This window comes from Semicossyphus pulcher, unplaced genomic scaffold (genome assembly GCF_022749685.1).
Source record: "Semicossyphus pulcher isolate SPU_LCO1_2020_fin unplaced genomic scaffold, fSemPul1.0.p SCAF_2, whole genome shotgun sequence".
Taxonomy (NCBI): domain Eukaryota; kingdom Metazoa; phylum Chordata; class Actinopteri; order Labriformes; family Labridae; genus Semicossyphus; species Semicossyphus pulcher.
In genome coordinates, this window is record NW_027211693.1 from 24778949 (window position 1) to 24801934 (window position 22986).

A 22986-nucleotide genomic window follows, 5' to 3' on the forward strand; every position below is an offset into this window, starting at 1 on the left:
TTCTTTTAAAAGGTTCAATATTTACTTACAAGCTTGTATTTTATGCTTTAGTTATTGAGTTCAATATTGCCATGCTGCTTGAGTAAATCTCTGTGGCATGTTAGACAATTCATGAGAGGAAAAATCTAATTATTGCCTTGATACTACACTATGAGCAGTGCACTTCAATATCTTATTCACAAGACTGTAGAATTGTTTCGATAACAACCTGTTGATGTTACCTAGGGCTGTCACGGTAACCGCATGACCGCAATACCGCGGTTATGTGCTAATCGCGGGGCGAACCCAGTGACCATCAACACCGCACATTTTTTTTAATATCATAGACCCAGTGAGGTTGCTAGGTATGTGTCCTGTGTCTCTGCGTCCCAGGGAAGCATCTCATCTTCCCATACAGAACGACACATTATGAACAACAAACTCTGTGTGTAAAAATCACAGTAATCAGCAAAAGAAACCTAGCTGTCAGAGCACTGCTGTTTCAATCCTCTGTGCATCTAATCGGTGCAGTCTTGTGACATGCTAGTTTGGCTGCTACAGCAACAACTAGCCCGTCACCACAGATTTAATTTAATCAATTAAGGATATAAACTTAGTAGTGGTTAAGTAACCTCGCGTTTCCACTGCTCATGCTGTCTTTACTCATGTCCATGATGTTTTACCTTCTGGGGTAAGCGCTGTAGTTGAATAAACAAAACATACTCCAGCAGCGGGCTGGGGCGGCGGTCAACCGTCGAACCTCAAGTTAGAAAAATTCAGTACCATGACAGCCCTAATGTTACCTCGGTTTCTCTTTCTTCAGCTGTGTTGATCAGGTTTGACTGAAGCTCATGTGAGCTTGGATCTCTGCTCTGTGAGGCATTAAGAGTTTAAGCCTACAACAGTCATCTTGATAGGCCAGCATTGCCATTGTGTCTTTAAGCATCTACTCCTTTACCAAACAGCTTGTGTCTGTTTGAAGCTCACATGTTATTGTACCTTTTAGAGGCTTACTGCATTAATGATTTAAAGAATACAATGTAATAAGTTAATCTTTTAAATCCCTGTTGGCAGAGTGATCCATCAGTACATTACCATGCTGTTTGTTATGTTCATTACAGATTATCAGACTGTTTTTTTAGGTAGGGGCTTCTCATCTTTGCACCCGCTCTGAACAGCTTTGTTCAAGCTTAGGTGACTCTAGAGAGTGAGTCCTATTTACCAGTAATGGAATGAACGCTCTTGCAATGATATTAGATTTCCTGCTCTTAAGTGTCTGCCCACTTCGGCCTCACAGGCTCATTCATTGAATGTCTGATTGCCTGTTTGGAAGCTGCCCTTTAACCGTCCTACGCAATAGGAAGGATAGAAATGATTTTAAGCAGCGCTAAAAAAATGCCTTTATATTGATTTCTATCAGTGGCAAGAGGCAGAGAGTTCAGTGAATGTATATTTTTTTCTGAAAGATGTCACATGATATTACTTGCTGTGAACCTTGTATTGAACCAAGCTTTTGGAGCTAAAAAAAAGATTACAGTAACCACTTAACCTGCGGCTTTATGTGAAATGTCCATCTAGAGCACTGGTGTTGGTTACATTTATTTAATGAAAAGACATAGCAATTCTTGTAGCCATTTGTCAGTCTTTGATGACTAGTACTCACCACAAAGAGTTAAAAGGGACTTAAAAAAATCTATCCAGTACTGACCTTCCTAATACAACAGCTTTAGTATTAAGAACCTTTAAGTACAACATCACTATTACATTTCATTTTGGTCTAGCTAACAAAGTAGCTATAGTGAATGAAAGAGGTTAAATTCACAATATCACAGTGGTTCTCTGCTCTGATCTCAAACAATACCTTGTATGGTAATGAAGCTCATGTGCATCCATGGAAACCATAGGAGATGGCAGAAGACAAAATGCCCTGGAGACAGAAATCTCCTCTGTAACAGTATGTCGAGGCCTAGTGTGCTAACCCTCTACACTTTCCATAATTCCTCCTTCAGGCTATCATGGCCCAGTTGCCCCAGGAGCAGAAGGCTAAGATCGCCGAACAGGTGGCTAGCTTCCAGGAAGAGAAGAGCAAGCTGGATGCTGAAGTATCCAAGTGGGATGACAGCGGCAATGACATCATTGTGTTGGCTAAACAGATGTGCATGATCATGATGGAGATGACAGACTTCACCAGGTGAGTTTGGACTAACAGCTTGGCTTGGACCCAGAGCCATTTTTCTTCCCTAGCAGATGATTGCCCAGTTCTTAATTGAAGAGATTGAATGAATTGTTTGAAGTATGGCTGCACAGTTAAAGTGAGGAGTTTATGTATTTCTCTTTGAGTATTTTGTAGTGCTTTCTCTCCAGAGGACCGGTATGCACATGTCATGTGGCTGTCCTCACATTAATATTCTTATAGTTGTGCAATTCAAGCAAAATGCCTCCAGGATAGAACGCATGTTTAAGTTAAGCCGAATGCAATCAGCCAGTAAGCCTACATTTGTTTCCCAACATTGGCTCATATCTGCACAATACTATGCAGCCAGTTTAACACCACTGTTCATGCATCAGTGCTCTTCATTTTCCGAAAGCAGCACTGTAGGTAGGATTTTCTTCTTGATTATTTTCTCACCCTCCCCCAATCCTAATATGCACAAGCCAAATCCCCCCTCTCTGGTACACTAATAAAGCTGGCGTGCTCTGTAAATCTTAAACGGACAGTCTCACTCAGCAGAACTGCTACAGGTTGGCTATATTCACACTTTTCACTGGTTTGTTGAGACACTAACGATGGGAGGGGAATGGTTCGATTAAAGTTAAAAATCTTAGCAATTATGATGGAATATTATGAAACATCCATGCAGCAAATACATCTGGAAAAATATGCCTCCACTAAAACATTAATTGGGTCTTAAAGTTTTTGTGATAACAAGCAGGCCGTTTGCTGAAAACTTCACAAGTATTGATTTCTGCAGAAGCGCTGCTGTTCGGCAAATCTTGCCAGTGAAACCAAGTACTTGAGAGAGATGGAAATGTTTTCCAGCTTAATAAACATCACACAGATTTTAACATCAGTGATCCAAATATAACCAAATATAAACGCAAGGGTTGCACCACCAAAGTAAAAACAGACGACTGAGCCTTATTTTAAAATAGAATTATTACTTAACTGACAAAACAACGATCCCAAACATCTATATGAGGATTTTCTGATATTGTCAGATGTTTTTTTCCCATATAATGTTCCTAAACCCGTTAAACACTTTTTTTTAGTCGTTTAGTCATTTTGTAATTTGATATACATAGACTGTAATACCTCTGTGTTCATAGACAAGTCATGAACCTTGAACTCTGCACTTTCAGCGATGCACAGGCCCTTCTATAACACACTTGTACACTGGTTGTACAAGCTAGGCCTACTGTAGTGTTCAAATACCACCAAATAAGGCATAACTGTTCTATTTACATCATACTTACAAATTCTACAGCCCCATGCTTCTAGCCAGGCAGGGGTCAAATGTAATATGTATGAATGGGTAATATGCATGCTTGTAAATGACATTGGAATTTGTGTCTAGTTGCGGTTTTATTGACACTTTAAGATTAGTGTGAGCAGCATTTCTGTCTCTGTGTGATCGTCTAGCTCACCCAGTGGGTGTGCGTTGTGTGTTGGTGTGTGTGTGTTTTTGTGTGGAGGACGTGAAGAAACATTTTGACTGGCTGACTTTGTTTGCGCCTGACTGTTTTTGTATGACTGTGCCTTTTTACATTTCCAAGCGAATTAGTCAGAGGACATTTTGTGCCTAACTCTGAGTCACATCCGTAATGACGGTGAAATGCTGCCTCTCTGCTGTCTGAATGGGTCAAAGATCCCGTCTCCTTGGCCAGGAGTACAATACTGGAAAGCTGTCGCAGAGTTCAAAATACGAACACGGACAGCGATCGGAGTGAGGTTACACAGAACCCTGCAATTTTCTATTCGCTTATATTCATCCAAAGGACCAAGAAAAAAAGTAATTGCTGCCTTTTGCAATACATGCACTGTACACGCTGTACACACATTTAAATGGAATGCAAATGATGCTGCTTCCACCCCAGAGTGCCATCCGTGTTTCTTTATTAGATGCTGCAGCTGTGTATATATATTTTAAGAGGTTATTGATTGCGGTGACATCTTTATATCAACATGAAGGCAGGCTTCTTCTTTCACTTTAAAGGAGACCCCAGGAATTCAAATGAGAATCTCTCCAATTGGAAAAACAGCTTCTTGAAGCTTTTTTTCGACAGTTTTATTCCTGGTCACCAGTAGGAAATGTATTCAGCTTGCAAATTCCACATGTAGTATCAAATGAATTTGTTGGAAAGCTAAACAGGCATGAAATAAGCAAGAAAAAAAAACCCAAAAATAAAACAAATAAAGCTGCTTTGTGATTTCTTAACAGCTTTTAAAGGGGACCTATCTTTTGAATGGATATTCTCATATTTAGCATATTTTTCACATTTTTGGGAGTTCATTGTTCACAGTGAAAAGGTGAAAACTGCATAATTCTGTGTTTTTCCGGAATCACATTTTTAAAAAGGTAGCCTCTAAAATTGGCCGTTCAGAACAGCTGCAGGTTTCTACGTAGAAGCTTGCTTTCGCTGAAATCGACCAATCGTAACCCCAGGCTGCCGTCTTGCACTTGCTTGTAGTCAAGTCGTTGTCAAGATTTCAACTCACCATTCCGATCCCTCCTGGAGATTCTGGCTCATACATATAAGGCTGAATAACCGATCTTAGAGCAGCCATGTTTTCTACAACTTCAGAGTGCAGTGGGACCGCTCCCCCACGTGGTGGAGGGGCTACGCGGTCACTCCAAATACTGTCAGCCAATCGTGGCTAAGGTCTGACCTTTGAATGGCAAAACGGTTCGTTCGTTTCAGGAGGAAGGAGAGGCTATGTAAAATAATTACATTAAAATATATGAACAATTTTTAAAACAAAACTAACTTTACAAACATGATTCGAAAACACATTAGAATGATAGAAAATTGAATGCAGAGCTAAAATGTGTCCACTTTAAACACTTTGATGCCAGTATCAAATTGAACTCACCTTACAGAAGGCTTTTGTGCCTCTGTTATTGATGGTGCAGTTACTCTTAGAGTTTGGAAATTTAAAGGATAACACCTAAACTTGTGTGTTTTCACTTCTTAATTGGCTCTCTGAGAGTTTGGATCGCATCCTGTCTAACCAGTGTGTGTGTCTGTCAGAGCACACACACCGATGTTTGTCGGCCTGAATATATGTCTTCACATTATGCCTTGACTCTGGCATTCAGCAGCCGTACAGGGAAGGTCAGTAGCTGGCTAATTCAGCCCGCGCCCAAATTATTGCCCTCTCAACCTTGAGCTGGCACAAAGCCCTGCCAAGGTTAATGCTGTAAGAGGTAATTGTTTTGGACCTCTCTCCTGACAAATCTGCAGAGAGTGAGATTCTTGTTGACTCCTGCATTGCTTATGGCTATGTGACAGCTCTCATGAATAAGGCATGTGTGGCTTGGAAACATGCAACATATTTTGGAGCCACCTATCTTGGAGCGATCTGTGCTCTGGAGTGCTCGGCCTGATGTGGCTTACACCCATCTGGAGGCCTGCAGCTGTCACCAGACCTGAAGTGTCTTGTCCTTTCTCCAGGTATGAATCCATTACAAATATCTGACAAGGGTCCTCGTGTCAGGAGGTCTCTTGTCCATCTCTGTGGCCTCTTCTGCTTTTTCTCAATGCTACTTGGCCACCCAGGCAGCGCTGAAGATGCTCAGGAAATGTAGCAGCTGGCTGTTTATTCTCAGGGCTACAGCAAATGTTTTTCTAAAGGAAATTAGTGCTTAGGGAAAAATCAGTGTGATGTTTTAAATTGGGACAAACTACAACATTATACTATCAATACTTCAAACACTCCACAAAGACGTTTTCCCCCAGAACACATCACAATGCCTCGAGCGAAGTCTCCAGGGGGTTGACTCGTCCCCAGAGAGCTGCCAGTCTGTGCTCTGACGCATGGCCTCCTCCACGAGGACCCTGACTTGCTTTACAGCAGAGCAGCAGAGGGAGAGACCGAGAGGGGAAGGGTTGGAGATGGGAGCAGAGGGAAGAGGAAGCGAGAGAACAGAACACAAAATTCCATCTGTTCTGGGTTGGATGGCTCATTTTTTAGCCTGAAGAGAGCAGCTTTGAATCCAATTTGTGCCTCTTGCCAACTGTGTCCCAGAGTCCCTTGTGGGGGCAGAAAAAACAGCAAATGGCTGACAAGCTTACAGTGAGTCGGGTCACGGCTGGACTGACCCGTGTTGGGACGGGCTTTGTGTGGCTCAGGAAAGGTCAAGAATGGATGTTTAGCTTTAGGACAATGACCAAAGCCTTTAAATTGAATGTTACTACTTTCAATTCTGGACATTCTTTTCTCTGAGTCTCCTCCTTTGTCTCATACCTGGATAAAAAGGACTATAGTTACGAGGAGCGGGTGTGTGTGTGCGCGCGTGTGTGTGTGTGTGTTGGGCTTTTGAGAGCAACCAACATATATGAGACCAATCCTATTTGCGTCTTAGCCTCCTGATAAACCCTTCAAAGCTGCTTGAATAAAAGAGGCCAAACAGATTGAACTGAGAATTTCTGTTGCGATAGAAAGCATATAGCGACTGCTATAACACGATAGGCTCTTATATCCAGGTTTCCTCTGATTTACAGTGTGAAAGCACTGCCAGTTCAAACCAATATTTTGTTGATCAAATGCTTTATAGCTCCTGTGAGGAACTTTTCTGTTAGTGTTGATTTTGGCGCCCCCTGTGGACAAAGCCGTACCTCTCATGTCTTTGCTGATATTGTCCTGTATATGCTTAAGTGGGTTTTTTTTTAACAAAAAATCACATCCTGCTTTCATATATGAATATATGTATCACTCAAAATGTTTGCCCTGGAAAATCGTCCCCCCCCCCAACCAACCACCAGCGGCTTCAGGCATTAAAAATAACCATATAGAAATAATCAATCTTACCGCTGATGGTCTGGTTTGCCTTTTGTAGGTCATATAGAGTCATTAGAAATAGTTTTACTCTGTTTCATAACCAGCGAAAAACTCCTCACAGGAGCTTTAAATAGATGAAACAATGGGATAAATCTCCTATTTGCTGCGTTGGGTCACAGTGCTTCAAACAAGTGTGCTTATACAGCGCCATGGCACCGATTTGAGATTAAATGGTGCCCCTCTGCATTTAATGGGTTCGAAAACATTCTCCGCTCTGATTGAACAATATGGTGCCAGAGTGTGCAAGTGTCGTGCGTATGCGTGGTAACATCTGTGCACCAGCGTACACATGTATTTCTGTGTCGTTTCCCTGAACTATTCCCATAAGTCACGCTTCTCTATCCACACTTGCCTCTGCCCAAAAAAAACAACCTTCCAAAACAAACAGACGCTCCATGACTGAGATGCTGCTGCAGCATATTAAATGAGGCTGCAGAAGATCAGAAACAGTGACTGATCTTTCCACTTTTTTTCCCCAGGGGAAAAGGGCCGCTGAAGAATACGTCTGATGTCATCAGCGCAGCGAAGAAAATTGCAGAGGCGGGATCAAGAATGGACAAGCTGGGCCGCACCATTGCTGACAATGTAAGTCGTTAATGAACCTCCATCCCACAGGGTTTGGTGTAGACTACACCTTTGTGCTAGCGACCCCAATATATAATTAGAATTGTATCAATGTGCCACATCGACACTGTCATGGCCCAATTAATTAGCAACAAGTTCAGCCACACAAAGGACAAATAAAGGGAAATCATTCGCTTGCTTGGCTAGAAAAATTGGAGCACAAACATGTAACATAATGTTGTGTGTATTACAAAATAACATGAACCACATGAAAGAAGTTGTTAAATGAGAAGCTACAAATGGAGCAGTTTCTCTCTTAAAATCTGCTGCTGTATCATATTCACTTCACTGTGTGGAGGGGGGGCGAAACTTAACACTGACTGTGTTTTGTGTGATAGTCAAGCAAATATACATCACTAATCCCAATCTTTCAAGCACTACTGTCACACATCAGCACGGGTTGCATTTCATCTTTGTGAGGGCTTTGTGAAGTTAAACTACCTATCTATTAAGTCCTAAACGTTGTGACTCCAATACACAAGTGGAAACTTTGGTATAATCGTGGAGTTTTTCATTACTCAAATGCACAACTCGTTCTCTGCTTCTGTGTTCCTAAAGGAACTGACACTGCTGCAAGCTTGTGTGCTCACACTGAGTTTGAAAAGCAAATGCTTTCATGCAGATTGCATCTTGACACTCCTTCCTTTTATTTTTAAATGTTATGCTCAGCAGTGCTGCATGTAAGCTAGATGTAAAGACTCAGAATGAGAGGCAAACTTTTCTTAGAGAATATACTCGCCTCTTATTACTCTAAGCCATGTCTGCCAGAGCAAAGCTCTCAGTACGTTCTTTTTGCACAAATGCTTTTCATGTTATTATATATTTTTTTTTCTCATTTGCACGTTTAAGAGCAAATCCTAGTAAAAGGTTCACACTGCAGAGCTCTTCAGATGTTAAGAACCTCTATAATTTGAGTTATTCATGACACACCCCGTAACCGTCTTTACCAATTTCTTTCAGGATCAAACACTCCCTCCCTCTCTCTCAGCCTTCCATCTCCCACTCCCCAATTCCCGATTCCATCATCTCTCTGCATCTATCCCTTACCCCAGAGACTATGGTCCTTGACATAGGGAAACACACATTCAATTATCCATGGCCTCATATTTCACTTAAATACTTGCACTGTACCACACCTCAGGGAGGCACTGTACATGATTTATCCCCCAACTTATTCATGTGCCTTCTCTTAGGCAGAGACACATCGCCTCTGTGTCTGCAATATGTATACATTTTGTTGTTAAATCATGGAAGAGTTAAGTTTTGATGTTTGCAACAAGACATGGTTGTCAGATTGAGGTTTTCTCTCGTGAAGACGTTGCTTGGCTCTGTGGTTTCAATGCACCAGCTGTGGGTTTCTTCACTTCTATCCAAGAACACGCGCTCAGCAAGGCACACGCTGGCTTTGGATGTTTGCTGTAAGATTTCAATTTCGATAAGATCGGAGGCGTTTGGAAGTCTCTCTCTTACGCTGGTGTTGTTGACATCTCGACTGATATGTTGGCAAAACATCCTAACAGCAGAAAGCCTCTTTGTTAGGTAATGAGTTATTCAAATTAAATGATTCATGGCAGACTACAACACATGAATATCAATGCTATGCATTGGTCATTAACAAATCTGTTTGAGCCTATTGTGCAGCATTAGTCTCTGAACAGTCAAGTTTGCCTACAAAAAGCACGGTTTAATTATTGATTTAAGGCGTATGTTGTTTTACGTCGTAGCTTTTTTCTGGTGTTTTATTTGCATGACAAGAAGAGATGTGTACAGGCTGCTGCAGCACTTGAAGTGAAGAATAATCTACATAAACTGAAAGAGGATAAAACAAATATTCCATATATACATTCAAAGAGAATGCAAGAGGTATATCAAGGGGTATATAAAGGGGTATAAAAAGTACCTATAAAGTACCTTTGTGTTATCGGTGGCCAACCAGGGGGTTTAATTATTCCACACATATTGGAACATCTGCATTTAGCTTTCAGCAGATCTCCCTTATAGTCTGACATAATGAGCTGCTGGTCGCCAAGAGCACAGCAGGCCTGATATTTTATTTAAGGTGCCCTCAGATCTTTCATGTTACAGGTCCACGTCCATCACAAAGTAAAAGTCAGAACTGTTCTGACCTAATTGCATCCGAATCATCTGAATAGGGAATAAGCCGTTCTGGAAAGTGACTTTTTTATGCCTCACTGCCGCTTTTGAAGATGCTTATTCACTTTAATGAAAACAGTGTTATCCCCCAAAGAAAACAGATGGGCAACTGTGCAGGTGTGTGAGCGTGCGTTTGTGTGTGTGTGTGTGTTTGTGCCTACATCTGAACACTGCTGTTCATTGGCCTGCCTCTCTGCAAGCACATGTGTATGGATGTTGGGGATTATTTTATTCTCCCATCCTCAACTGTTTGTAAGTAATGGTTTCTTTATGTTTTTGCTGTGTATGTTTGTGTGTGCGACTATTAAGGGATTTTGGGGTTTGAAGCACTCAAAGTATGAATAAATGAAGAGCTTTGGCTGTTGGAACAGAAGTCTTTGCCAGGAGTGAGGACCCCTCCAGCCTCTGAACCCATCCAGCTGTCCCTCTTAGCCTTTCTCTCTCAGCAGAGACCAAAACACCAGCAGTCCAGGCGACACTCACCCGTAACACATCAGCCAGGGCTCCCAGGGATGGACATGGGGTAGAGGAGAGGAGAATGATGGAGAGATAGAAGTGGGAGGAAAGAGGGGGAGTGTATTTGTGTTGAGAGAGGAACATCCCTCCTGAGAGATGAATCCATTAAGAGTGCTTCGCCTTTTAATTAGCAGTATAATTGCCAGGTGGCAGTTTTTTTTAATTTATTTATTTACACAGGCAGTTTATATTTAGGGCTATAACTCTAACAAAGCAGGAGATGCCACAGGCCCACTTAAAGCAAAGGCATGGCACGCTGTGATGGTCTCCATACTCCAGCAGCAATAGTAAAGTGATTCACCACCAAGATGCACACGTACTGACAGCAGACAGAGAGCAAAGGCAATGCTGGGACTGCTCATTAACCTAGGCATATTAATCACTTGCGCTCTGTGCCTCTGGCCTGCAGGGCCTGTGAGGGTTTACTCCTCATATAAAACACATTGGCAGATGGTCCCAGACTGATGGCACAGCATCTCACCCACATTTTCCTTTGCAAGACCGTGTCAAGCCTTGTTTTGGTTTGTGCTTATTGTGTTCAACAGACGTGCAGGTGGACGTGGTCTAGTTTGGGGTTTCTGAAAAACTGTTAAATATGTGTAATCGAGCCTCATTAAAGTTTAAAGAAATGAGTGTAGTGCAGAGATGAGCTGCAGGATTTAGGTCAGCGGCGTACAAAGGTCTGCACTGCAGTTTATTAAGAATTTATGACCCTCCTCTGCAGGGCACCTTATGAGAATTCCATCTGAGCCGGCTGGTAAACAAATAATGCTATGTAATTGAGATTTATAATGTAAATGTGTTAGCCACTATGTAGCCCATAAATTTCTGCCGCTTGCCTGCTCGCCACATAAACACTTGCATGTACACATACAAACACATGCACATAAAATAAGGCTTGCATATTTAGAGAATGGGCATTTGCTAGCTGTGTGTGTGCAAGCTTTATTCTCATGATGTATACTGACATACATAGTGTACTTTTCCAATTTGCATTCAATCAGCGGAGATTTATGGTGATCCATGGGCTCTGTTGCTGGTCACAGTCTAATCCCGGCTCTGGCCCTAGACGCTTTACAGCAGACAGGGTTGTAAATTACCTACTGCAGTGGAGAAGCAAAATCACCCACAGAGTCCACAAATTCTCAGCTCAGCAGTTCAAGGGTCAGCCCTCAGCCAACTGCACTTCAGCCCAATCAAGTGCAGCCCACCTTATTTGCTGGTTGAGAAAACGTAACAACTCCCAATCAATTGTTTTTAAAGGGATTTACCCATGACATGTTAATCTGTAATGTTTTGCCTACTAATAGAATTTGGCCTTGAAAGAGCCATCTTTAGTAACCAAAGAGCGATCCACCAGGAAGGATCATGCAAAGAACAGACAGACACTGAATGGAGATGTTGATAAAGTTGTTTCTTGCTACACTTTGAGATGTTTGAGCATTATTTGTCGCTGGCTAAATACTTTTAGCTTTGAAATACATACTGTTTGTTTATAGCTTTGAAGGTGCTGGGTAGTCTTTGTTTTTCCACCTTTAATTGGGAATCTGAGGTTTTGGAGCAGCTGCATGTCAAGCGAGCCAAAAAGGAGTAAAATGTCTGGCCAAATAAAAGTCAGTCTGAATATTAAAAAGTGAAAGTATAAATGTTTTAACAGGCCTGTGTGTACTTTACTCTGCAGCAGCCGTGTTAACTTAACAGTTCTGCTTACAAGTACAGGAGTGAATTGCCTGACTGACAGGTGCAGCACAAACATTAAAAATTGATGAGGGCCATTTAATTGGTCCCTGTGGTTACCTTTAAAGTCAGTCTTTTTGGCTCGCCCCCAGCTTGATGTTCTCCTGTCAGACACCCTGTCTGCCTCAATGTCACATTAACATCACCGATTGCCGGCGTGATTGAATTGGCCCAACGCAAATCTGGAGAATCTTTTTAGCAGACGCAGAGATGAGACGAGATCTGGTTATCACGTTCTGTTTTGAAATTGATCTTGATTGATAAAGGTAGACCATGGCAGATTTATATTTAGCCGTCAACAGCTAACGTACAGCACATAAACAGTAAAGCCCATTCACAAGGCTGTGCACAGTAAACACCTAGAATAAGAAGTGTGCTTTAAGTTCAGTTTTTGGAAACCCACTGCTCTCAGTGGTCTGAAGCCATCTCATCTATCTTTGCTTGTTCTTTTCATTAATGTTTCACCATTTACTGTTGTATTCCCTGCAACAGAACTTATAAATTCTGTTTAATACATTGGACATTTTTTATTTTGCGCTGTATAAATCTTTAAATGTCTACAGATAACAGTGCAGAATTGATCATGTCCTGTTGCAGCATAGCCCTATCTTCTCCTTCAGTTTCCTCCTGCAGTAACAGAATGCTCTTTGCAGTGCTTTGTTTTCTGTATCTCCTTAAACTTTGCCATAGATCTCAGGCTCACTGTTATTCCCAATGGCAGGCAGCGCACTGTAACCTATATATCTCTCGTCCCTGCTCCCCCCCCTGGCAGTTTTGAGTTGTAATGGCAGATAAAGGTTCCTGTTGGCTTCTTGTCCTGAAGGTCCTTTCTCAGGTTAGGCAGAGCTAATTATCCACAACCCTCTATCTCACACACAGGCGCACAAATGTCGGATTTATGTTTTCGTTTTTTCTCACCCCCCGCTCGATGTTTTATATGTCAGAGCATTAAAGCCGCAAAGTGAAAAGAGCTTGCTGGTCTTAGCTTTGTTTTCCTCGCTTTGAGCTAAAAAAAGATCCAGCCACAACACCACATGGCTCGTCTCTTTTTGTGTTTGTTTAAGCTAGTCTTTTAACTGTAGCGGGAGGACAAATTGGGCTGTCACTGTGTCATGTTATGAGCTGATTTATAAAGTTGAGGCATAGTTATCAGTACACTTCCTAAATAAACACATATTCTTTTAGGCTGTGAAGCAGTTCTTTCTCTGGCTCCAGACAGCCAGAAAAAGTCTCGAGGATAAAGCAACAGGCAGAGTCCCAATGAAGACACTCAGCAAAATCACTCACACCTCCTCACTAAGACTTGACAGCAGTGGAAGTATCAATTTACTCACTATAGGAAGTGACTGAAAATCAAAACATATCAGAAAACAGCACTGTGCTCACCGCCCTGTGGCACTCCCCAACAGGTTGCTGGCAGCGGCACATTAGAATGCTGCCGTGTCAGTAAATATTGGAAATTGGCATTTCCTCTGGGTGATGCGTCCTGAAAGGTCAATGCCGGGCGGCAGCAGCACAGTGGCTCCGACTCTGTCTCTGCTCGGTATAATGGAATTCAGCGAAACTGCATGGCATTTCCAATAATGGGACCTGACCTTCCTGATCATCATTTATATCATGGACATTACCCAACACGGAGCCCAGTGAAATCCTTTTGTTCAACATCCTACTTCGTTATTCTTATTGCCTCATTTCCTTTTCTTATTTTGTTGGCTGAGTTGTTAAGGGGGGAAAGATTTCTGCGTTAGTTTTAGACTCTGCTCTGAACCTCCTCTGGAGCAGCAGCTTAAATGCTAAGCAATGCAAAATGAAAAAAGAGCTACCCACACACTTAAAAAGCGAGGCCCTCATGAATATGTAATAAAGCAAAAGTCATGAAAGCTATTGTTACTTAAGAGAAGAAATTAGAAAATTAGAACAATGCTGAAGTACCCTTTGATCCTACTTTGGCGTTTCACCTTTTATTTTTCTGAGAAGGCACTTAAATCCTGCAGAGAAGAGACAAGGACAACTCTACAAGAATCATTGACATTTCTACATGTACTGCTGCCTCCTGTTGAAAGCTGGTGACTCACCTTTTCTATTAGTTTGCCTTGAAAAGATATCCCGAGCTGTGTGATGAAGTCCCTCATGCCCCTCTCTTTGCTTTGCCATTCCTCAGTAGTAGCTGACCCAGCAGGGTTGACTGTCCCAGCCCATAACTGGCCTCACAGCATGAGAAAGAAGCAAAAGGCTATATCATCAAACTTCAGGAACATATTACAGCAGCACTTAGAGAAAGAAAAAGTGTCACAGTGATGGGCTCTAATAGCTGAAGTCACTATTAGAGGGGAGCATCAGTCAGTGTGGATCCCTTCCTTTTTTACACAAGAGGGAGTTCCTGCAGGTCCTTAAAGTGCCTGAAAATCCTCAAATTTCAGGCCATAAAATGTCCTAAAAAGAGTATTTTTACTTGTGAGGGCCGACTGAGACATGTCGACATACCTAATCAGAATGACCTTTACTACTGTTTCTAGTAAGCATTATATGATATAATTTATTCCTAATTCTTTTGTTGATTTGCATTACATCTTGTAAGACGTCAGTCAGAAACTGTGAGTAGCTCAAAATTGTATATCTTCTTTTTGACATGGAGGGTTTTGGTGTTTGCACAACATGCACATACATTAACATTTAAAGTTGACAAAAACATTTACATTCTCAGCCACAGTTAATATTTATTTTCATTCATACTGTGTAATATAAAAGCAGAGACCTAATGTTTCTACAGACGCATGGAAACATGGAATACAGCACAGTGAATGAAGCCATTGAGGTACTTTAGCTCATCAGCACAGATCAGCTAGTGGAAACCATTGAGTTAATGACACACAGTGCTTCTGTTTGAATTACCAAAACAATCCAAGGTGTTCTTGTCTCTTCTCTGTGCAACTTATGTATTCACATGTCACAGTCGGAGCAGCCTTGCAGAGTTTCCTGAGTGCTGAGTGAAGCCAGCAGCTGAGCTGAGTATGAGCACAAGTGATGCTTTCACAGCGCCCTGCTCTCAGCCGTCTGAATACTTCCCCGAGCCCTCATTAGCATGGCTGCTGCATTCAGCCTCATCCCAGGTCTTTGCTATTGCATGCGTGTCTATGCACACACACTCACACACACACATACGCACACACACGCTATTTCTTACTTACTTATACCCCCCTCCCAACTGCAGTTGAATCCTCCTGTCTGCGTCCCGTTTCCCCAGTTGGATTTCTCCCCCTTATTTACTCCTCCACACTGTTCCCCCTCTGGCTCACTCTTCATCCTCGTCTTTTCTCCAACTACTTATTTTTCTTCTTCTCTCCTCTTTTTTTTTAACCTTCCCTCCCTCTCCCCTTTTATCCAGTCTCTCAGCCATGTATTAGTCTTCTCCTGTATGATGATCATCCCCTGCAGCTCTTTCTCCCCTCATCTCCTCTTGCATACCCTTCTTTAATAGAATGTCAACTCTTACATTTCCCTCCTCTCTACTTAGCCCATCTTCGATTAATCAGGAGGGGATGGGAGTGAGAGAAGACTCCGTTTTATTAATATTGTCACAGCACATCTATAGAGCGCTCAGTGTGGAAAGAAATAAGTGTAATGGCCTCAGCTGTATTTGTTTTAATTTGTATGTATGTAGATAGGATGGGTTTCTCTGAGCACGGTGATAGGAAGTGTTTGGTGTCCTTGTTCTACTATAGCAGCACATTACTCTGCTGTATGCTGTGTATGAATGAGCACAGTTGTGCTGGCTGGGTTCTGTGTAAATGCATGCATGCTTGCCTGTATATGTGGGAGCGAGAGCACATTATTCAGCGGAGATCTCTGCACTCTCACCAGGGATACCGACGCGCTCAGCGGGATTAGACGCGTCCCAGTGTGTTTGACGTGTCCAAAAAGCTTTGCATAGAAAAGAGAGAATGGGGATTTCTTTTCCTTCTGTGGATTAAGTGTACTTTAATAGTAGTAATGGTCAATATTAAGGAATGTGTGCTCACTTACAGCTGCACAGAAATCCTGCTCATTTAGTCTAAATACATGCAAACACTCTTGCACACTCCAGCACTGACCTCACCTGCTCCGTCCTACAGATGCCATCAATTAAAAGATTGGCTGCTATTACCTCCCGCTCACCTTTCCCTGCACTCAGAATTAACAGCTGCCAGAGGACTCCTCCTTCAGACAGCAGAACACCTGCAAATCCTGATGTTTCAACCAGTATTTTTTCCTGGCTCGCTCACTCACATGGTCACCTCGGTGCTTTTCACAGGCTCAGTTAGTTTAGTATGCGGGGTGAAAGGCTACCAGCCTCTGATTGTGTGTAACAGGAGTCGGTCTCTCCATGTCATGATCATTGCTGACGGACTCTTTGTGTGTCAGGTCACTCTGCAGAGATCTACATCCTGATGTCCCAGCAGGGTGTTTTCATACTTCACTTGATGAGCAGCGAGGAAGAGTACAGTGGCCTAATTATAAAAGCTGGCAGGGGGCTCATTTAGCAAACGAAGAAAGAGTATAGAATATTGTTCCAAGGTAGAACCAAAGTCGTCTAATTATGATGAGTTGAAATAATTCAAAGAGGGTGCCAATGCTAAATGAGATGCATTTATTGGGCTCTTCACATACCGCCACTCTTAAGTGGTTTTTATGATAATTTATTGGATTTCTTCAAGTTGATGATTTTTTTATGGCTCCAATGTATTTTGTTTTGACAGTATAATTAATGTCTTGTAGGAAAGAATAATAGCCTTTTTAATTTAGTATTAAATCTATGCTCTTCAAAATGTTTTAAGCCTCTTCTCATCTGTTGCACGAGGAGCTGCATCTGTAATGATTTTGATAAGTGATTAATAGGTTCAAGTTTTTCTTTAAAGTCAAAATTATCTTCTTCACCTTCTGTGATGTGAATAATTTCCTGTTTCTTTAATCATCTGCCAACTGAATATATTTGGGTTTTGGCAAAACAAGACATTTTAAAGGTTGTCATCGTGGGCTTTGGAAAACACTGGTTGACCTTTTTCACCATTTTCTGAAACTTTATAATCTAAAGATAAAATTATCTTGAAAACAATTGAAAGATTATTCTACAAAACAGTTCCTCACATCCCTTGTTGCTGCTTGTTTCCTCTGGTTTAAGATGTTGGGATGGAGGCTTCTCAAAGGTTTTTTTTTCCAAGAAGAGATTAATGAAAGCTTGCGTGGGTAATACATTTCTTACCACTGATCAGGGCTACTGTTAACACTTTGCTTCCAAACAGACTTCTCACAGGATAATGTCCAGCACTGAAAACTAATTGATTGACAGCCGTGTTTGCCTCTTAATAGAATTTGCATTCTGTGTGACTTGATCGTGCCTAACCCTGTGAAGATGGGTTATCAATCTAGCAGGTTGTGGGCGTGCGTTTGTCATTTTGGCTCCGAGCACGTCCCTAATGTGGGTGTCTACCTTACCTGTCACACTGCAACTAACTCATCTTGATAAAGTGCGAGATCATTGCCTCTGTGGAATCACATAAATATTCAGATTGAGTAGTGCCAGCAAATGACTCAAGTGACAAAAATTGATTCATTGTTGCACCTGCAAGCAGGTAGTATTAAAACCACAAACCTGTTACTGCTTGTACTACTTAATGATGTGCACATTAGTTAACACATGTTGTCTTTCTGCCTCGTAGTGCCCCGACTCCACCTGTAAGCAGGACCTGCTGGCCTACCTGCAGCGTATCGCCCTGTACTGCCACCAGCTGAACATCTGCAGCAAAGTCAAGGCAGAGGTGCAGAACCTGGGAGGAGAGCTGGTCGTCTCTGGGGTAAGTTAAACATGACATAAACCATGGACACACTGTCAACCCTTTACAGTCTTCATTGTGCAACAGGGCCCACAGTACCCAAAGAGTAGTAGAGCAGTTGAAATGGGGTGTTAAATTAAACAGTTTTATTTGGACTATAACAGTTTTGAGGACTGCAGAGGGCGGTCGGAGTTGGTGTTGGCTTCAGAGTTAGCAAATAGCCATGAAAGAGGAGAGGAAGAGGACAGAAGCTGCAAACAGTACAGGTTCCAAAACAATAACACAAATGAAGTGCAGTGATTTTTTTTTTAAGCCTTAAGCATAAGCACAATGTACTCTGGTGAGAAACTGATTGTTAACAGCACTGCATTTGTTTACCAAGAAATATCCACTGAGTACTTTTTATTTCAAGCTGCAAAGATAATTAAATCAATAGAATACATTTGCTTCTTTCTAAAGTTTTATTATCTGGTGGTGCCCAAATAAATTAAAAATACTAATACCTAGCGGCATTGGCTGTTGGTTGTCATTAGTTTATGATTCATTCTCTGCAGTGTAATGTGCAGCATATATTTCATAACGAATTATCAGATACCAGAAATAATAGCTTCTTCGTGCTAGTGAGAACTTGTGCTGCCCAAATGTTCTCTAACCTTTTTACTACTTAAGATAACACTGTAAAAGGCGAATGTTTACAGACCCTATTTAAGCATTAATTAACCTATTACTTGCCAGTCAAATTAATTAAAAGAGGCTGCCTCTGTGTGCAGGAGGTAATGAATTATCCCCTCCTTTCTGGAGGGCTGAAATGAGCCTTTGCTTCCAACACACCCAGTCAAGTGTCACCACAGTCTCCGAGGCTATTAAATTGTGGAGATTAAATTAGTGTGACCTTTTCCCATATTCTAAAATTCTCACATATGTTTGTGTTCTGGACAAACTTGGAAAGGTCTTCTGTGAAAAACACTTGAGTCTCTGTTTACTTGGTTTTAAAACTGAAAGGCAAAATAAAGATGGGAACAATTTACCTTTACTTGGCTTGATTTCGCCACAGACTTTGCCTGTTTAACAAAGCTAACTGTGTCTCTGGTGTTCTCTCTCGTCCCTTTCATGTACTCAGTTGGACAGCGCCATGTCCCTCATTCAGGCCGCCAAGAACCTGATGAACACCGTGGTGTCCACAGTCAAGGCCTCCTACGTTGCATCCACTAAGTACCAGAAGAACAAAAACATGGAGGCCCTCAATATGCCAGCGATCTCCTGGAGGATGAAAGCTCCTGAGAAGAAGCCTCTGGTGAAGAGAGAGAAGCAGGACGACGGCCAAACAAACAGAGTCAAGAGATCCTCTCACAAGAAGCACGTGAACCCCGTGCAGGCTCTGAGCGAGTTTAAAGCCATGGATAGCATCTAGACTCCCTGATTCTGATTCAAGAGAACACAGAATATTGACCAATGAGTTTATATAGAGATAAAACTTGTCATTCTATCAAAAAGGAAAGATTTATCATATTAGTTCCACCTTTGCATAGACTGCTTGTCTGTTTGACCAATTATATTCCTACACTGCCTCATCTCTATTCCGTAAGTTCACGTTTGCTCAAGTCTGTAGCATTAACTGTCTCTTAAGAAGCAGTTAGAGGGAAATCAACTGGACAAAGGCATTTTTCATGTTTGTTCCCGTGTTTACGGGAGGAAGCGGAGTGGATTTCATAGGTATTATAAGAACTAATTCCAAGAGGCTTTTGATTATTTTGTATTCTAACCAGTTTTATAGTTCATAATACTGAGGGGTCTCTGGTGTTTCCACTGTAGTGTTTGATGATTGCAAGATTCTTCTGTTCTGCAAATATCAACTATGCAAAATCTCAACAGCCTTATTTTAACCTGAGCAATAACTGTAGTTCATTTGGATGTGCTGGGCTAACTGGTGAGATTTTAAATAAGTTCGGTTTAACTTCATGTAACCAAAGTCACTATATTTTCATGCGTGCCTGTACTTTTATAACTTTAGACATACTTTGTTATGCCACTATAAACAGTTAAATAAGTTTAAACTGAACTTGAACACTATTTTCAGAGCTGAATGATGACTAATTTGTATTCCCTTTAACATATTGTCTGGTAAATGTCATTTTTTTTCATAATTTAAGCATCTCAAGTTTCATTTTCTTTGTTTTTTTCATGTTCACATCATTTGGCAAACCAAAGGTGACTCCTCCCAGCCCTCTGTTTTGCTGCCTAACTGGCACACATGCTTGATTTTACACTTGAAGCACACAGGTCCACCCAGTCCAGTCAAACTTTGTAAATATACCCCAAGCCCCCCCAATAGAACCCAAGGGGGGCTAAACAATGCGTAGACCCTGTGTCGGTACTCCTCAAGCTGACGAGCTAACCGACGATGTGACCAAACACCTTCACAATCTAAGAATGTGTCCAAATTGACGGATCAATACGTTTTCTTTACACAGCTTAGCAGGGAAGGAGAGGATTTCACTGACTCGTGTTCATTGTTTATATTCCTCGTCTTTGAGCTTGAACACTAATCAAGACTTTACTTGTGAACAATCTTTATAAAGAACTAGAATCAAGTTGCCAGGTGTTTGAGCTTTAAAAATGAAACGGGATCATTTTTATTTTTTACTTCAGGTAACAGTAACGGTGGTGATTTAGTTGCTCAGTGAACTGCAGCAGGATGGGCATGTTTGGTTATTTGACAATTTTATTATTATTACTGTAGAATCAAGCATTTCGAGCGAGTTTTCAGTACGTTTTTTTTCCTCACAGTTTGTCTTTTGCTGTATTTGAATATGAATTTTGAGTGATATCAAACTACTTTGCTGTGGATTTTTTGTTATTGAGAGCTGACTTATTAGTGCACATACAAGTTTCTTGTATTCATGTGCCTGCTTTATATCTTAATAAACAATTAAAATGAATGTCTTAATATCTTTATCTTTACTGCACACTGAATTAATGCTTTTCTCCCCTCCCTTAAACCCTTACCGTCATTGTATGCCTTTTACGCCATTATACCAGATTCATGTTGTAGAAACAAGGTTTAGTGCTCGGAGAGTGCTAAAAAAAGCCCTTAAGTTTCCTTCTTGCTTTCTGAGGTAAAATGAAGTTCCACACATCTCTAAATATGCTGCTGTGCATAATTAAAGCATTATATCATGTATACATGCCCCCCTATAGTCTGCATTACTGACTCAAGGGCTTTATTCAGCATGCTCTTGTAACTTCTGTAATTAGGTTTCTCTGCTGTTGTGGGTTATTTTCTCTACAAAAATAAGTGCAGCTTTTAACATCAAACACATTCTTCTGGTGGTGTTTTTTAAACAATAGTCTGTGAAGACGATGCATTAGGAGACCAAAGAAAGTGCACAACGTGAAGATAAATATATCTGAGGCAACACTGTATGTGGGGAAAATGCGAAATTTTTCTGTAAGTGCTGTAGTAATCGCACATCACAGCCAGTATGAGTCATCACTGAGAAAACATCCACTTTTTCATATTCATCTACAGGCAGGCAGTACGAGTATCACTGTTTGGGGGGTTTGAGATGGATATAATTTATTAGGTTGGTTAGTTAAAACCCTTACCTCCCTACCTCATCTACATCTACTTAGGAGTCCTATCAAGTTTTCCCAGATTTTTTTTATGAAAAAGATGGAATGAACTTTAGTGGCTGTAGATGACAAGATATGTGTCCCGATTACTGTAGCAATTAAACTGCAATTAAAGAGTTAACATGTAAATAACTTAATAGAAGCATTCCTCTCCATATATATTATATCGGTTCTGTTGAATTGATCTTTGTAGGAACCTTTTACACAGGATTTGGGACATTGAGTAACACTGGTCTTATTGAAAATTTTCAGAAAAATCATGGTTAGAATTATAGGACATAACATCCCCTGTGAACTTCTGTTGTGTTTTAACCACAAGTAATGTAATGTATATAGATTTAGAAAAACTGAAAAAGAAAATAGAGGACCCCAAAAACATAATTGCTCAATGTATTTTTAGATGGCATAAGTTTTAGGACAACATGAAAGACCTTAATTGTTTATTATTATGACCTTTTGTTATTATTATCTCATGCATTTAAATATTAGGAGACCTGACGTTTGGTATTAAGAAGTAGGCCTATCATAAGAATATTTTAAATATAAAGTATAAAGTATATAAATTAGATTTTCCACAGGACAGAAGAGGCTCTGAAGAAATGTGACTGAACCAGGCTGAGTCATCTGTATATTACGTTTTATCATATTTTATTTAGCCTTTTAAATGTAGTGATGATTAACGAATAGACCCTTTTCAAGGATAAGCACAAGGTAAGCAGGTGAAAATAATAAAATGAACTACGGCTTCATTCTATTAAGTGTCCATGACATTGAGTGAGCATGCGCAATGGAAGACTCCAGTACCTGGCTCGCTTAATGTTATGCAGCCATCATTAACTACACCTGTGATTCTCTGCATACAAATGTTTGCCTTGAAAGAGAGACCGCCAAAAGTCAGTTAGCTGATAAAATAACTTTTTTCGCGACTTTAAAGTCAAATGAGGAGGAGGGCGAGTTGCTGTAGCACCCGATGAGACAGTTGAAGGCAGAGGCGCGTTAAAGAGTGAAGAAAACCGGAGTTTAAACATAACCGCTAAGCTAGCTTACATCTCTTTCAATTAAGCTAGCGTGTTTAGGGGCGAGCTTGCTCACGCGCGGCCTGTCAACCGCCGTCCTCAACTGCCGTTGGGGAGCATTGGGACTGACGAACCAAAAATGCGTGGCTACACCAAGGCAAACATTGCCCTAAGATGTGAGTGCAGTGTTCACGGACAAAGTCCTGCTGAAAAAAGCCACAGTGTTGAGACAGAAATGCTTCCAGCTTATGGTTCTCAGTGCTCGGACTTAATGGGACAAATTCAAGGCCTGAAATTTAAACTTGTAAAAACGTGTTCAGGAAATATCAACAAGTCATGCTTCACACACTGGAGGGACAGCTTGTTGCATCACTGTGGGTCCAGCTAACCTTGGAGAGAAACAGCAACATTACCTCCAAGTGCACCGATGACCGGAAGGATGTTATCTGGAGATGGT

At 41.2% G+C, this 22986-nt stretch overlaps 1 protein-coding gene across 2 annotated transcripts in view; it reads left to right on the forward strand.

Moving 5' to 3' along the window:
• ctnna1 (catenin (cadherin-associated protein), alpha 1) overlaps positions 1–20819 on the forward strand; it is a 77006-nt gene extending 56187 nt beyond the window's left edge. For both annotated transcript variants that reach the window (XM_069669662.1, XM_069669661.1), the window contains exons 15-18: positions 1989–2170; positions 7519–7624; positions 17767–17901; positions 19001–20819. In XM_069669662.1, the coding sequence (XP_069525763.1) occupies positions 1989–2170; positions 7519–7624; positions 17767–17901; positions 19001–19291 (714 nt within the window). In that variant the 3' untranslated portion in view covers positions 19292–20819. The remainder of the gene's footprint in view (positions 1–1988; positions 2171–7518; positions 7625–17766; positions 17902–19000) is intronic.
• The last annotated feature ends 2167 nt before the right edge of the window (positions 20820–22986 follow it).